Below are 17239 nucleotides of genomic sequence, written 5' to 3' on the forward strand. Positions count from 1 at the left end.
TGCCTAATTAGTCTGGAATAATTTGCTCAATAGAGACTGCATTTTTTGCTTAATTTAAAGATGCAGTCCCAAAGAAAAAATATTTTCAAAAATTACTTTGAATTACATTTATATAATGCAAGATAATTTTGAGCCAATAATTGGGCCAATAACTTTAATTATGTCAGTTCTTGAGAGAAATGTTAAATTTCTTGAGTAAGACAGGGTCTGCTGGCTATTGAACTCTCTATTATGAATATTAAGTAATGATTATGCTTGTATGGAGTAGTAAGTAAAATTAAACAATAAAATATCTGTACAGTTCTTAGCTTTTTGTACAAAATTGTTGTATTTTTTATACAAAGTGGTTGTGCTTGTTGTACAAAGTAGTTGTGCTTGTTGTACAAAGTAGTTGTGCTTTTAGTACAAAGTGGTTGTGCTTTTTGTGCAAAACTGATGTGTTTTAGTATAAAATTGTAGTGTTTTTGTACAATATTGTTGTTTATTATTCACATGAGATTTTCATCCTTTCAAGATTCTTTATAATACAAAATTGAGTATCAAACTTGACCCTTGCAAGAATTGAGGGGGGTACCATGTAAACCTATCTACTTTATGTATTATTGAGTATTAATACTAGGTCCTAGCAAGCTATCAGGGGTGTTACCATCTGCTAGATCCAAAGTAAGTACTATTATATGTCATAAGGTGACAACAATAATCACCAGATATATGTAGAATTGATACAGAGAGTTATCAGATGGTAAAGTCAAGATGTAAGTAAGTAAGGTAGGAAGAGGTGTGCATTATATTTGCAATTATACTGTATATAACTCATTGAAAAAAAGATTTGTGCATATCATTTTTTAGATATATTGGTAAATACAGTGTTATCCTGGTACAAAACTTTAGATTGTAATATCCAGTCTTTTAAATGCATGATTTGTTATAACAAAAAGAAATAAAATACTTGTTAATCCTGACTAATGACACCAAACCATAGAGACATTAAAATACAATGTACATTTTGAACGACATTTAGCACCATATATATAAATCGTGGCCTTAAAATCTTGTTCCCATGACAACAAATCCCTGAGATTATATTTCAGTATATATAAAAGTAAAAATTGCAAAATATCTTCAGAAAGCATCCTTTTTCTGTATCACTCTTAAAGTTGTAAAGGCTTCTCCCCTTCTGTTCCACATCCATAATCCATGATAGTATCCAAAATTATGAGAACACTACATCCCAAATTCTGAACATTCTCTAGTCTGAGAATCCACAGAACTAAGAATCTTTAATCCAAGTCTTTTCAAATATCAAATCCTCAATTCTTAATCATCACCAGTATAAATACACATTCACTTTCAAAAGAATTCCAATTGGTCTTAAACGTGTTTTTGCGTCAATAATTTACATATCACTGCTATCCCATCATGCAGCACTTTCAGGATCAGGATGTTTCGTGGTATCTACGAGAGTAAAATCATCTCTTGGACGAGGCTGAACGACCTCTAGCTCAGCTGGGTCACCAATATCCTCATCAGAATCAAGTTCTTCTTCTGTTGTTGTTTGTTTACTCTTTCCTTGGTCTTCCAGATGACCTTGAACTGCAGCTCGAAGCTATAAATAAACCAGACCACAGTCATTGCTTGCAATTTTACAGATAAAATACAGCAGAGAGAAATTTTTTCTTTGACCTGCATCACTGGTACAGCCAGACTGATGTGTATCATGCGGCACAATGCAACATGGACCTGCAGACAGCCAGCTTGTGAAGTCATTCATAAAGGGAAATAACTTACCTCTTTCACCCCCACTACTCCCATCAATCTACCAGTATTGGTAACATACGTATGATTTAATCCCAGTAGAGAAAACAGTGAATGAACCTGTAATAAAGATTCCAGGACAATATCATAAATCAAACTATTATTCTTTCAATAAATCAATCATTAACGAGCAACAAAAGAGATCTCTTGGACAGTTTTAATTAGCAAAATTTAATACTAGCAGTGGATTAGAATATTTCTGTCTTGGTCGAAGCTCTTTTCAAGTGGCTGCACCTGTTAGGGTACTTGCCCCCCTAGAGAAGTGGTTTGCACCCCCAATTGTACCCCCACTTTATTTTCAACAAATCTAAATGTCTACCTTTTTTCTCCAAAAATGTCAGAATGCACAAAAACAATTCATTTTTTCTAAAATTTTCTGGAGAGAACCCTGTCAGACGCTCTATGAGATGTTTGTGACTACAACACCACCACAGATTAGCCAGAATTTGAATTCAGCCTCAACAGTTGTCCCCCCATTGAGTCAGTCTGCCGCCTATATGTACCCCCAGTCTCGGAAGGCTGGTAACGCCACTCCCTGTTTTTACCTATGCTTATAGAAAGCAAGATGGTTACAAGAGGCAACCAAACAAAGAAAAGGAGTATTAATAGTCCAAAACAACATCTATCATATATTACCTTATGTAATGAGGTTCTTTCTACTAACTGGAATGGTGCTGGATCAATCTGAACACCTTCCCATTGTATAGGAACTAACAGTTGATCAAATTCCCATCTATCTTGCTGTAAACATTTAAACATAAAGAGCATTAAAAGAATTCTACCAATACTGTATATTTGTGAGTATAATGCACAGCTTTTACCCTAAAGAGAGCTTACCAAACTTTGGGTGCACATTATAGATAGAGCCAATAAAAATTGAAATTTTGGCAAAAGGTCTTTCGGTCACTATCGATAGTCTGTTAGTCTGAACTCTCTAAAAGGGAAGAGTTGATAAAGCCAGTCATACAAAGGTATCAGGTGCTCAGGAAATGTGAGCATTATCAGACATGCTGAAGACACTTTTAATATTCAATGCATTTCAGATCTTGCTATTTAAGTTCATATTTTAAATAACAAACCTCATCTTTTGTTAAATGTTTGACTCGTGTTGGTTCTTGTGGCTGAAAAGATAAAGAAAACATTTTATTTCTAAATTGATAAACAAATCTACAACGAATGAATGCGTAATTAAATTAAGAAACAATTTCTCTACCCCCTCCCCTCCCACCCTTGAGAAAAAATTCACCCACCCTGCTACCTGCAAAAACGATGTTAAAGAATGGAGATGGAAACAAAACTTACCAATCTAACTTTTTTACATAAACTTGCTAAACTGCCTTTCTGTAATGTTAATTTATGAAAATATAATAGAATAATATACAAAAATAATGGGCCGTGTTGGGGATACAAAATTGTCAAGGGGAGCTCAAGGTACCAGACACATAACTCAGTTATAAGAAATTTGAGAGAGGGCCAAAACCAGACATGTCTTAAAACCTTGGGTCACCATGTCCCCTCTCTACTCTTTTTATAAATTCCACCACCTTAAAAAAGATAATGATAACAAGCCTTGATTTAATAGACCAACTAGGTCTGTCACTATGCCCCCTCCTCCCTTCTCATTGCCAATGTTGTACAGCAACAATTTAGATGACTCTACAGTATGAAGATTTTCCTACTTACTTTGATAATGAATGGTTTATCTTCTAGTATACTCTCCTTACGAGTTTTTGATAATTTTCTATAATATACATCTAAATCCATTGCAGCTGAAATTACAATAGCAAACATCGTGGATTAGATTTTCATTAAACTCAAATTTTGAAGATAACAGTTCAAAGATAATACTCTTGGGGCCATATGCAGCGCTCGTACTTTACCTAAACTTTGATTTAAGTCTAACTTTAGGTATTCACCAGTCGATCTTTATGAAAGTCGTGCTTAAATTTGACTATCAAATGTAGAAAATGAAAGCCTTAATCCAAACTTTGTAAAGTTTAACTTAAGTCAAGGTAAGAGCGCTGCATACGACCCTAAGCATATCAATAAGTCATTTCCAAACTGATATACATATTACAACCCTACTATGAGTTTCGCAATTTTTCATCTGGGATATCACCTTTAATTTTTTATTCTAGGGCTCTTATATGCGCTTTTTAAAATCGTAAGCACATATCATAGGTGATATTCATCAAGAGCTTAATCCTTTCTATACAGGATGGCCACTTAAAAGAGCTAAAAGCTTGTGATAAATGTTCCTAACCTACCTTTTAAATCTCCAGTACTGGCTCTACGTTTTAACATATTATCATCTGAAGATGATTTTTTCAATATAGATCTAACTGGACCATGAATTGTATTATATGTATCTGATTGGGTTTCATTTACAAAATTTGCAGAAGGCTGAAAACAAAATACACAGATACTTATTATTTTAAAGAGATTGTTAAGAGTTTTCTGTATTGTTAATGTGTATCAGAGACATTGATAGCATCGATTTACACCATTCCATTTTCCAGTCATACTTTCTGAAATTCCATTAATTGTTTAAAGTGATTTTTGATTGAGCACCATCAGAACGTCCTGTACATTTGGAAGAATCAAACCCTCTATTTCACTCACATCTACCGATGAAAAATAGTCTAATAAACTGAACTATGTAATGAAAAATATACAAATTATACACACCACTTGTAAAAATTGCATTTTATTTTCTTTCTTCTCTGGTTTTGAATCTACTTCATCGTTGTTTTCCTCGTCAACTTTGGTGACCATAAATCTGGGACGAACTCCTGCTGACGTATCGGTCACATCCTCTTCAATAATAGTGACAGGGGGACTGAACTCTAGGGGCGAGGAACGACCTGATGGGGGTGGGGGTGAATCATCATCACTCATTTCCATAGGTATTATTTTTCTATCATGGCTTAAATGTAACCATAAAATTCTCTCTAACTCATAGCGTTGTACTGAACCTAATAAAATCATGGATTCTGAAATGGAAAACACAATTTGTAATCATTTGGAGATGGGAAACACGATTTAATCTAAAGATTGAAAACATTTAGATAACACAATTTAGTTAAGAGATGATAAACACAATTCTGAGATTTAAAACACCAATAGTTTATGGATTAAATTATCATTATTTTATGATAAAAATTTACCTGCAGAATCCACCAAGGGATAAGCTTTAAAATATGTGGCCATCAATAAATCGTGTAGTTCACCATAGGAAAAATTAAAACTAATAAAATGAACATCTTTCACCATAAAATCTTCTACAAACACATTCCATGTGCTGAATAAAATGAAGAAGAAAATAACAAATGGATACTTGTGATAGCATAACTGGCATAACGCAGACACCACAATATTGAGAGGCAAAACACAGACACCATTATATTGAGAGGCAAAACACAGACACCATTATATTGAATGACAAAACACAGACACCATACTATTGAGAGGCAAAAGGCAGACACCATAATATTGAGAGGCAAAACGCAGACAAGGTAAGATAGCATTAAGTATAGGCAAACAAAATCAAGAAAGAAAGATAACTCACTCTGCCTTAGTTGAGACAATATCTGGTAAATATGGAAGTTTTTTCAATTGAATAATGGAATCATAAAATGATGGTTGTAGTTTATTAGCTACAGCATTGGCTATTAGTACTGATATCTGAAAATAATAAAAGCATACGATCACCAGAGTGTCTTCAAGAATTCAGTTTGTCTACTATCTGATACAAAAGAAAATTCCGAGTTACATATAGGGAATAAAATAAGCCTAAGCCACAGATATATTTCCAGCTATTTCAGTTAAAGAAATGATAGTATTACAGAGACATCCATAGTTAACATATCTAATTATCTTAACCTTTAACTTGCCCTTGTTATATCATAAATCTTTACTTTGTGACCTAGGCCAGTGCTTTCATGAGACTTTGTTCTCATCACCATCCAACACAGAATGAATCATCTCCATTTAAACTAAAAACTTACCACAGCTGGTAGGACATGATTTATTTGTCCAGTAAGTTCAAACACTATAACAGATGTTGATATAGTTCTAGTAACACTGCCAGATAATGAGGCTGCTCCTAAAAAGAAATCCAAGAAAAGGTCAGACGCGAATGCTACAAGCTTGTCTTCTGTGACAAAACAAATTAAGATGGAGTTTTGTGGCAATGAATATGCAGACACAAATCAAAATTATTCTAAATAGATCAGACACAAATGCTACATGCTTTTCTCCTTTGATAAAACCCTGATTAGTCTTCTTTTCTGTTTCAGTTTTGCCATGCCACAGATTTTTTATTTTTATCCCATACCCTCTCTAAATTGGAGTTATATGATCAATAAAATTGAGAAAATGTGAAATTAGATCTTACCTACTACAGCGTAGCCACCAGGTACTATTTTTCTCACAATATCTCCTGATCTTATACCAGCAGGAAACCAGGCAGCCATACTTTCACCTACTAATCTACCGAATGCTGCACCTACAATATAAATTAAACTTTCTATTGTCTTTCTAATGTATCAAATTTTCAGTCTGTGGGTCTTGTAATTCTACTAAAACTATGTGTTCTATGACACAACTATCACAGAATCTGTTAATGATAACTTAAGGCCTTGGAGATAGTGGTGTCACATGACACTTAGAATTAGTGGGATTGCAAGACCCACAGATGTCTGATTGGACCCACAGACGTCTGATTGGACCCACAGACGTCTGATTGGACCCACAGACGTCAGTAGTACATGAGCTTATAGATTGGTCGCTTAGGGGGAATCCCCATTCCATTTCATTTTTCATTTTATAAGTGAGAGTATACTCTCTTTTTGATGGAATGTAGGAAATTGATTGAAGGTGTTTTTAGTGTATGAAATGTAAGGGTGTTTAGGTGTAAGAATTTATAGGGAGTTTAGGTCTTTTTTAGTGTAAGAATTTATGAAATGTAGGGAATTTAGGTGTAAGAATTTATGAAATGTAGGGAGTTTAGGTCTTTTTGGGAGCTTATATATTGGTTGCATTTTCCCTATGAAATGAAATGGAATGGGGATTCCCCCTATGCGACCAATCTATAAGCTCATATACTACTGACGTCTGATTGGACCCACAGACGTCTGATTGAATACGGGAATTGTGCAAATGGATACTTTCACTGTCCACGAGTTTAAGACAACCTCTTCATCAAAGGGTAAGGTTTGACCTCTCCTGAAATGAACTTGCAGAGAAGTGTCAAAAAAGTTGATAAATAAAAAATGGTTGAACCTACCCACAGTAAAAACAGGTACAAAGATACCAGCTGGAATTGGTAGAGTGTTGGCTAATACTCCATTTATAAACTACAAAAAAATAACAATCATACAATTAAACTAAAAATCAATTCTGGTTCAGATTCATGCCTTAAAGAATGTTGCCACTTGGTTTACTAAAGGTGCGGGCACACAAGCGGCCTTGGTCGGATATTTTTGTCTCTGACTCGAATCCTGAGTAAAATATTGCCCGTGCTTTCAAGACAAGATTATCGTGTCACCGACAGGATTTATAATATCAAACAAGTTTGATAATTGTCTCTGATTGTGTTATCGTCAAGAAAGACAGACCGTCATCATCCAATCAGATTCCTTTTCCTTTCAATTGCATGCTCCGCACATTATTATCGACACGGTGGAAAACGATAGACTTGAGATTTTTGTCTCAAACTGAACCCTGGACCTGCTGGTAAGCAAGCAAGTTTTTTAACTCAACAAGATAATAAGTTGTTATACTTACAGTCATTATAATAAAGAAGACCAGTGTCACGTACATGTTGGTAAGTGGATGATGCCAGTGACTTAAGATAGCTTCATCATCAAGATCATCAGCTTGTCCTGTAGTCCATGTTATATTACTGAATAACTCATTCACAGCTTGTCGTCCTGTAAGCTACAAATACAAGGGCAATAACTCAATGACAGACTGTTGTCCTGTTAACTAGAGATAGAAATATAACTGCGAATACAAGGGCAATAACTCATTAGTTTGTCCTGTAAACTAGAGATAAACATAACCGCCAATACAAGGGCAATAACTCATAAGAGGTTTCCACAGTAACCTTAGTTTATATGAACATTTTAAGAAATTTTTTCAGAATAAATAAACATATCATATCAAACCCAGTCCACAAACATTAATAACTATATATCAATACAAGGGCAGTAACTCTTGACGAGGTTTCTACAATAACCTTAGTTCTTCTTTTAAATCTTTTTAATATTTTTGGAAGACAGTGCACCCTTCAAATGAGGAATCTCTTACACCTTGATGTTCTTGATCAAGATTTTCAAATTTTATAATAACAGAATAACAAAATATATTACCTGACCAGCAAAGAATTGTCCGAGACCAGGCGGGAATGTTAAAGTTGATATTAACAAGGCTATAAAACCAGGATATATAAAACGACTGAAAATAAATACAATAGAGTTTTACATCCTTTTGTTATTTAGCTTCATGATAATCCTGTGTATCACTATGATCTTGGGCAAAACCTCTTGCCATTGATCTTTCCTGGATTATCCATACTAGGTCCCTGGGATAATAAGCAAAGATAACTAATCTTGTAATTCAATGATTTGAAAATAGAAAATAAAATAAACAGAGCTTACTTTTTTTGTAAAAATGAAGATAATCTTTTTCTTTTTCGAGTAAATAAAACAACTTTTCTATGTGTTACTATAAACAGTGCTCCACCAAACCCACACGCTATACTGAAATTAAAATATAATTATTATAAATTCTGAAAACAAAGAGAATTTAAAGGAAATTTATACACAAATAATTAGCATTCATTGAAAGAGCAAGATACAAAAATAGTGAAATGAAAAGATTTGAAACAGATGTGTAGAATTTCACTTTATTTTGGCTGACCCAGAACATTGTAAAACCAACATACTTTCATGTTATTTCTATATAATTTGATCCTCTGAAGACCATTGACTATTAACATTAACAAAAATAAAGTGATTCTACCCAAATATTTGGGTATATATATAAAGCTGATATTGAGCTTTGTCAGCTTGTAAAAATTCTTTAGAGGACTAGCTCCCTTTAAAAAATTCAATTTCAAAGCCTTTATATGAGTTATATTAGCTTAAAAACACATCTCAATATTAATACATTTTAATGTGGTTATATGAAAATAATATTTATCATGCATACACCTGTCAACTTTATGCAAATCATGTTTACTAGTAAGGTTGTATTGTTTGATGTCACGATAAAATGAGATAATGATATGCGCATATTTATGCAACATTAAAAATGAAGGAGATATGATACATGATGGTACATAATTCTGAGAAAATAGTGCATCAAGTGTGCACTTTGAAGTATTTTTAAAATTAAATAAGTTAATGATATGCGCATATTTATGCAATATTTAAAATAACAGACAACATTCATGGTAGTACATTATCTGAATAAGATGGTGTGCATAAAACCATTAGACTGCTGATTTGGCTGTGTTTGACAACAATGTCTGACTGGAGCAAAAAATGTCTGGCAGAGATTATTCACATAATCTATGAATTTGGTTTTCTTTAATCACATATTTACTATAGAAATACATAACAAAAAATAATGATGAAAGAAAAATATCAATAACCCTAAATGGAGGTCGAATATATTAGTTATTCAAATCTAATATAGCTGGAAATGTTTTACTTACCCAATAGCAGCAAAAGCAATTAATTCTAAGGCATCAAAGGGAAATTCTGAACGTAAACTTGTTTTAAATAAAGCTGTAATGGTTTCTGAAAAATGGAAATAAAAGAATATGACATTGCTGTTGTACAATATGTTCTTTTTACAATTATTATGATGTTCTTTTTAAACTTTTCACTTTTCTGATGTTCTTTTTATATCTTTGATGATGTTTTTTTTATATCTTTGATGATGTTTTTTTAAAACTGTGCACTCTTATGATGTTCTTTTTACATCTTTTATGATGTTCTTTTTACATCTACTATGATGTTCTTTTAACAACTATTATGATGTTCGTCTAGCAAAATTTATGTTATAATATTAATGATGTTCTTTTTAGATGATAATTTTTTCAAATTGAATAATTTTACACAAACATTAATCGTAAACCTCATTCTTGATGTTCTTTTAACAATTTTTATGTCTTTTTTCATGTTCTTTTTTCATTTCGTGTTCTTAATATAAGCATTTATGGTGTTCAGTGTTATATGCATCACAAATGCACTAATCTGTACAGGAATGTCATGTAAAATATGTAGTAGACAGAGAGTCTGTTAACACCCTCAATAAAATACATTTTTACTTTTCATTCATCAACATGTTCACGCATGGAAAATTTTTACATATATTAAAACTTCGAAATGTCACAGTTATATTTAAATTAGACTGGCTTACAATTTTCAGAAATTGTTCTCCCACTCACTCTCAGTGCATTCGAATTCTATTTCCAACTGGAAAGCTTCCAACTTCCCATTTTTCCTAGAGGTAACGAATACAGCACAAGTCTGCTAAAACTTCCATCAGACCAATTGTGCTACAGTGGTACAGATAGTTGGAATTAAAGGCAGGGCTAGACTAGAGCCCAGAAGGGTAGAGCAAAGAACCAGCTTGGAGAGACCAGTGTCATAATCTCACAATCATTTACCCATTGGAGTGGAGTGGACGACCAATTTGTTCAACGAGCCCAGACCTGCCAGTTTGCTCCCTATAAAGGGGTCAGTTGATATGAAAACTACGAATGGTTCTGTTCTAACAATTGCATCACATTTATAAAATGTCGAACTGACAATCCCAATACATACTGAATGTCAACTAATTTAGAAACATTTGATAATAAACCTAACTGTCAAGATGTCAAGGGATTCTGTTATATTTTATCTTAGTGCAGATGAAAAAAAGAATGGCATGCCAACATTTATGACTCTAACAATAATAAAATTCTTATTTAATGTTATAAACAGACAATACAAATGGCAAAAAAAGTATTAACACAATGTTATTATAGTTGACAAGAAGGCAGACTTAAATGTTTTTACCGTTCATGTCCAATTAGAAGTCAAAAATGTCAAGATTAATAGAGGTAATTTGCAAGGGCTTCTGATTGGAATAACAATATATTAGGATACACTGATAAAGAGATGTTAACATCAATGAATCATGCTTTGCTGGTTTTGTCTTTCTAGCCAGTCTTGTCTGATTAGAGACGTAAAAGACACCAAGAAAGAGAGCCACAAAAAGAACACAGCCAATTTTACAACTCTGTTGCACTACTGTAAAAGGTCTGAAGGTAATTGGGCTCAAATCTACAGACATTTTCCTCATTACAGAAACAAGGTAAGAGTAATTTGATATACTACCTTCATCTTTAAACCATAAAGCCAGTAATCTGAACACTAAGGCTCCACAAACAGCAGAGAAAAATCCTCTCCAATAATTTCTCACAGCAAAATAAGTGGCAGTTACTTCAATACTGAATAGTACACCTGCAAAACAGAGAGCATCAAAAAATAAAAAATAAATAAAATGGTGGTTTCTGTTCTACTTTTCTGCACCTAATTGGGTTAATGATGATGTGCGACACCATGCAGTGTGTAATGAGGAAAATTTTGTCAGTACAGCGATGTTAGTCTGCTAAGGGATCTTGATACAGTCTGCAGGCCTCAGGTCCCATCCAAATGACTAGATTTTCATGTTAGCCCTACAGACCTGCGAAAACCATAAAAGATCAAAGGCAAAAATATATCTGTGTCCCCAGGGAACAATATAGAGTAATCTTATATTTTACATATATACTAACCACCAATTGGTGCAGCAAATGTTCCTGCCACCCCAACAGCACAGGCTGCGGCCAGCATCTCACACCGCCTTGATTCATTCTGGAAAATAAAGTTAGGGCCCTGGATGCATTTGGAATAATCGACATTATTTGCCTGTATATATAGATATGGCTGTGACATTATTTGCCTGCATATATAGATATGGCCCTGACATTATTTGCCTGTATATGTAGATATGGCCATGCCATTATTTGTCTGTATATGTAGATATGGCCCTGCTATTATTTGTCTGTATATGTAGATATCGCCCTGACATTATTTGCCTGTATATGTAGATATGGCCATGCTATTATTTGTCTGTATATGTAGATATGGCCCTGCCATTATTTGTCTGTATATGTAGATATGGCCCTGTTATTATTTGTCTGTATATGTAGTAAAAACATACCTCATATATACCACGGAATGAAGTTACTAGTTTACTTAGTAAAGTTGCTACAATACTAGCTATATGTACAAATGGACCCTGAAAGTACAATAGAAAATAATATTAATCCAAGGGACAGATGCGCCATTTGGAGGGGTTGAATATATGTAAATAGTCTTCAGAAGTACTAAAAATGTAAGAAATTTCACAGAGTTTTAAGAAACTTGACATGTCGTCTTTTTAACTTTCGAATGCGGATAATTCTGAACACACATGGATTTGAAAGCTCAAATTTTGACAGTGAGCTTTTAACACAATTACTGATTAACTTAGGTAAAATCTCCTGTTTCTGGGACTAAGATACAATTGGTCAAACATATGGTGAATCTGTCCCTTCAACAATGCAATTATACAAGACTATCAAAGTTTATCAAACAGGATGTGTATGACAATTTATAATACACACCTATTTCAGAAATTTAAAACACAAGAAACTTCCATTTTATGATTAAGTACATATCACGTTTATCATAATTCAAAGAAAAAAGTTTATTAGGAGAAAATACATTTTAAATGCTCAATAACAAGGGCAATAACTCTAATTGATTTAACAAAAAAAAAATTCATTTTATGATCAAATACACATTATGATTAGGAAAATCAAAAGAAAATATTTTTAGGAAAAAGAATATAATTTTTTCAGTGTTCAAGAACAAGGGCAATAACTCTTACTGATATGAAAACCAATAATTCATTGGAGCAATATTAGTTGCAAATATTAGGAGCAGATAAAGCCAGATCAGCATTTATGAGACCATATACAAGTAAATTGTTGCATACCTCCTACTATAAGGCAAGTGACTTGATGTTTGTCTATTTCCCCAAAAAGTGAACAGCATGACGTCCAAGACAAATATTTGGAAGAAAAACATTACAAAAAGAAACAGATTTTTTTTGGCTAACAATTGTCAGATTTTTTGATAAATAACATAAAGTAAGAATGATAAATTCATAGGCCATTAATATTCCCTGCCTGGGGCAACACATAAAATTTGACACATTAGATTTATAAAGTGTAACAATACTCAAAGCCTCAGTTTCTTGGCTTGCTTCTTTAGAAATGAAATGAATGGAGTTTTACATCCTACTTTTCTCTTGCTTCTTTGGAGTCAGGTCTACTTGTATGAAAGATTTATCTGTGTCACAGATTTTTATGCGATTTTTTCACATACTGCACATACTTTACGACAATTTACAGAGATTCTTTGTGACAATTTACAGAGATTCTTTGTGACAATTTACAGAGATTCTTTGTGACAATCTACAGAAATTCTTTGTGACAATTTACAGAGATTTTCTGAGACAATTTACAGAGATTCTCAGGGAATTTTCCTCATATTTAGCAACTTGATTAATTGTGTCTGCTTATCTATACTTCATGATATTTATGCTGCCTTGCCAGTCATCTCCAGAAAATAGAGTTAAACAACAACCCTGATCAACACTATTGAAAGATTTCAAGATAAAGGTTATAAATGTCACGTCAAAGACGTCTAGTTACATGTACCAATAAATAATCGGTAATTTATCAAAAGAATGTCGTAACTACGGTAAACAATTGATTGATATGTTAAGTTACATGATTGACATGGAGCTCTCTCACTCTTATTTCACTACTTTTAAAGGATGATTTATTTTCAAAATTTTAATATTTTTCCCATCAATTATTCTTTAACTGACTTATTTTTCTTTTTTTTTTTCAAAATTTTAATATTTTAACACCATTGTAACTATCAGCTGATCTATTTATATCCATTTTCTGTACTTTAATACTTTTTTTTTTCTTTTTAAAAGTAATTTGACTTTCTTTGAACTTAACCTACATAATTTCTACGTATGCATTTACGTTATCAATACGTCAATTGTATTTCAGAAAAAAAAACTGGGTAGGTCTGATACATAAATTCTTAGCAAAGGTTGTCGCGATATTTATCGTTTATATTTTTTGAGTACATCTTGCAAAATCTAAGTATGGTTTACACTAGTATGTAGATTTAATAAAAAAATTAGCATAGGGACAATCATAGAAAGATCAATGCCAAGATGTTTGGTCTAGGACTAGCCTGTAGACTGGCCTTTAAAAAATCTCAGAAATAATTGAATCTCCTACCTCTTTCCCCAAAGGTAATGTACTTCCCAATGATGCACATAATCCGACAATTTTAGCCACCAGGGTTCGGAATGTTAAATATTCTTTTAAAATCACACCACGTAATATAGTCTTCATTTCTGGTATACCAGACCCTAGAAACAGAGAACCAGACACAATCAAACACAGGGGCAGATTGAGGGGTGGGACCACCTTATGAAGTCTATCTGGTGAAAAAATCTAGTTGGATACAGTGAGGGAAAAAGTAGTATTTTTCATTTGAGAAATGGGTTGGGGTCTTTTGAAACCCATTTGTCTGAGGACCCAGAGTTGCTCAGTATGCACATTCCTTTATCCGGGCTCCCCTGTGCCCCTTTGCCGATTTTAAAGGGCACGAGTCATGTTTGGGGGGTCAGAGGGGCCTTACCTACAAAATTATCTAATGTGGGAAAAATACACGTGTTTTTGGAAGTGAAAGTAGAATAAATTCTTTATTTTTCATGGCCCGAGGGGGAACACCAAAATACACCACTGTCTCTATACTCTATGTACTTACCTATAGCTTGTGGTGAAACTAGATGTGTAAAGCCAGTAGCAAATAATATAAACAGTATAGAGTAGGACATCCAGGCAAAATACTGGAGTGTCACAGAAAATGATAATTCTTGATACAACCAAAACTTAGCTGAAATAGATATAATATTTAGATATTAGAAAAGAAACAGAACCCGGTTTTATTTTACAAATAAGGGTATAGCTCAGTCTGTACAGAGTAGGTTCGTTATTTGCTAGGTTAGTAAGTGCTGTGGGTTTGAATCCTGCTCAAGGTAAGAAAACATTCCGATGCCAAGGCCAGTGCTTCTAAAAATTGAGTCATTTTTCAACCTCAATCACAAATTACTTTCCAATCACTGTGCCATAGGTTTTTGAAGACCCAGTCTACCTGCTGGTCCTTAGTCAAAAACAATGGTGATGATCTAATTTGAGGCCTAATGCACATATTAAAAGTCTAAAATCCTCTTTTAAACCCTCACAGATCTAATCCTACCTACCTTCCTGGCATTTCTCTATTATAAAATCCATAGTAAAACTAAGTAAAGCCATCAATACGCCTAATATAGCCAGAAATATCCAGTCTTCTCCAACCTTGGAGAACACAAAGTCCCTCACTCTGGCACATCCAGCTGAAATTGGAAGAACATTATGAGATTGAAAATGACTTTGAACAGTAGTGTAAACAAAAATAAGTTATATACCCTAAACTCAACGTAATATGACTTAAAGCATATATGAAGTCACTTTGTAACAGTTGATTAATCTATAGGGTAATCAGGGTTATTAAATGTATAGTAGTTATTAGCTATGAAATAGTTAAAGTGAGGAAAGAGAGTGGGTAGAGGAACACTTTTCTAAAAATAAGCCTTTTTATTCTTTCACCATGATATGCAAGCTCACCATGGGTGCAAGGTTTTGTTAACACTGTAACAGTATCAAGACGAATCCTCACCTAAAAATTTCCATATTCCAGTGGGTGGTTTATTATCTATTTGTTGTTTGGCTTCTTTCTTTAATCTCTTAGCCTGGAACTTGGCAAATGAACCCAACTCTCTAGAATATCGTCCATATAACTGGAGAGAAAAAACATAATAATCAACATATTGGGTAGATCTACATAAACACAATGCAAAAATCAATATAGTGAAGCTAATGATACATAGATCTAAGCATATTCCAGGCCTATATAAGTAATAATAAGCCGGACTTACAATAACAAAAGCTTAAAGAGATCATTAAGGGGGACAACTAGTAAAAATGCACTGCAAATTAGGACTGTTGATTTACTCTTTGCCAGCCATGTCTGACTGAACATAGTCATAGGTCTAGCCACTTTCAATGACGGATTGAGAATTTAAATTTCTTTTAGATAGCCCATGGTTACGTGATTGTTGCCCTTTAAACAGTTTTATATAAGGGTGATAGATATTCTGTTACATTTGTCGTAAATTTTTAAGAAATAGATTTGCATCAACGATTACTTTATAAAGATATATCATCAAGTTAAGGTGTCAAAAATGGCAGTTTCGGCCAAAATATAGTGAAAATTGAATAGTGACATACATTTTCTGATATATCATTCAATTCTGTGATGACTGCAGAGCCATTTTATCATAACGTAAGCATTTGTCATTCATAAATATCCAAATAATTAAACTTACTAGAGTTTGTTCATAGCCAAACTTCTGTTTATCCGCCATGCTTTTCACCACCTAGCGGCAGAGAACTATTCTCCGTCCTGGTTGGTTGATGAGTTTTATGACGTCACACGTCAGGCTGGAATAAACACCGAAAACATTAGCATTGTACAGGAATCAACCATAATATACCACATTAAACATGGATAAAATCAAAAATGATAAAAAAAATGAGCAAATAAATAATAAGAGAAATATGAATATGTATTTAGTTTAACGACTGGTAGAACTTCATTCACGTTACATGTATCATATGTCAGAAAAAAATCAGGCATATAGTTCGTCTACAATTAAGTGAAATTACGTTAATTGTCAGATATTGAAAAGTACTACGGTAAGCAAGACGACAGTATAGGCCTCCTTTAAAAAATAAGGTCCAAGGATGGTGACATTGACAAGCGTAATATTTGACAGAACGACAAGTTTTATAGGCAATATTCTGAGGTTATTCGACCGGTCTGGTTTTTTACTTTGACGCCTTACATCTTTCATAGTGCCCTTGTCCCTTAGCCTACTCGGTCAAAGTGTCAGCCTTCAACTCATCATTTCACATTTTCATTCATAAATGTGACGTCAGTGGTGATAAAATTCTCGGGAAAAGCTACAGGTTATTTTTGAGCAGAGCACAAAACAAAATTTGGACTTTCATTGCTCTCATGCCAGTGAGAACCAATCGCTCGCTCGCTTACTTAGTCATTCATTCATTGTTTCGTTCGTTCATTCATTCATTCCCTCACTCCTTTATTCATTCATTCATTCATTGATGTAATACAGGTGTTGT

The 17239-nt window shown here is 33.5% G+C and overlaps 1 protein-coding gene across 1 annotated transcript; it reads right to left on the minus strand.

The window, feature by feature from the left end:
• Positions 1–1417: 1417 nt before the first annotated feature.
• Positions 1418–16461, minus strand: LOTGIDRAFT_160236 (hypothetical protein; the record flags this gene model as incomplete). Its single annotated transcript, XM_009055290.1, has 25 exons — positions 1418–1606; positions 1789–1875; positions 2452–2556; positions 2895–2936; positions 3118–3156; positions 3499–3584; positions 4083–4218; positions 4504–4808; positions 4983–5116; positions 5384–5499; positions 5823–5920; positions 6212–6322; positions 7103–7172; positions 7603–7755; positions 8190–8274; positions 8478–8579; positions 9539–9623; positions 11211–11336; positions 11651–11729; positions 12079–12156; positions 14228–14361; positions 14763–14891; positions 15259–15390; positions 15714–15834; positions 16423–16461. 25 exons carry the CDS (start codon positions 16459–16461, stop codon positions 1418–1420), a joined length of 2781 nt encoding a protein of 926 aa, XP_009053538.1.
• Positions 16462–17239: the final 778 nt, after the last annotated feature.

This window comes from Lottia gigantea (genome assembly GCF_000327385.1).
Source record: "Lottia gigantea unplaced genomic scaffold LOTGIsca_24, whole genome shotgun sequence".
Classification (NCBI taxonomy): domain Eukaryota; kingdom Metazoa; phylum Mollusca; class Gastropoda; family Lottiidae; genus Lottia; species Lottia gigantea.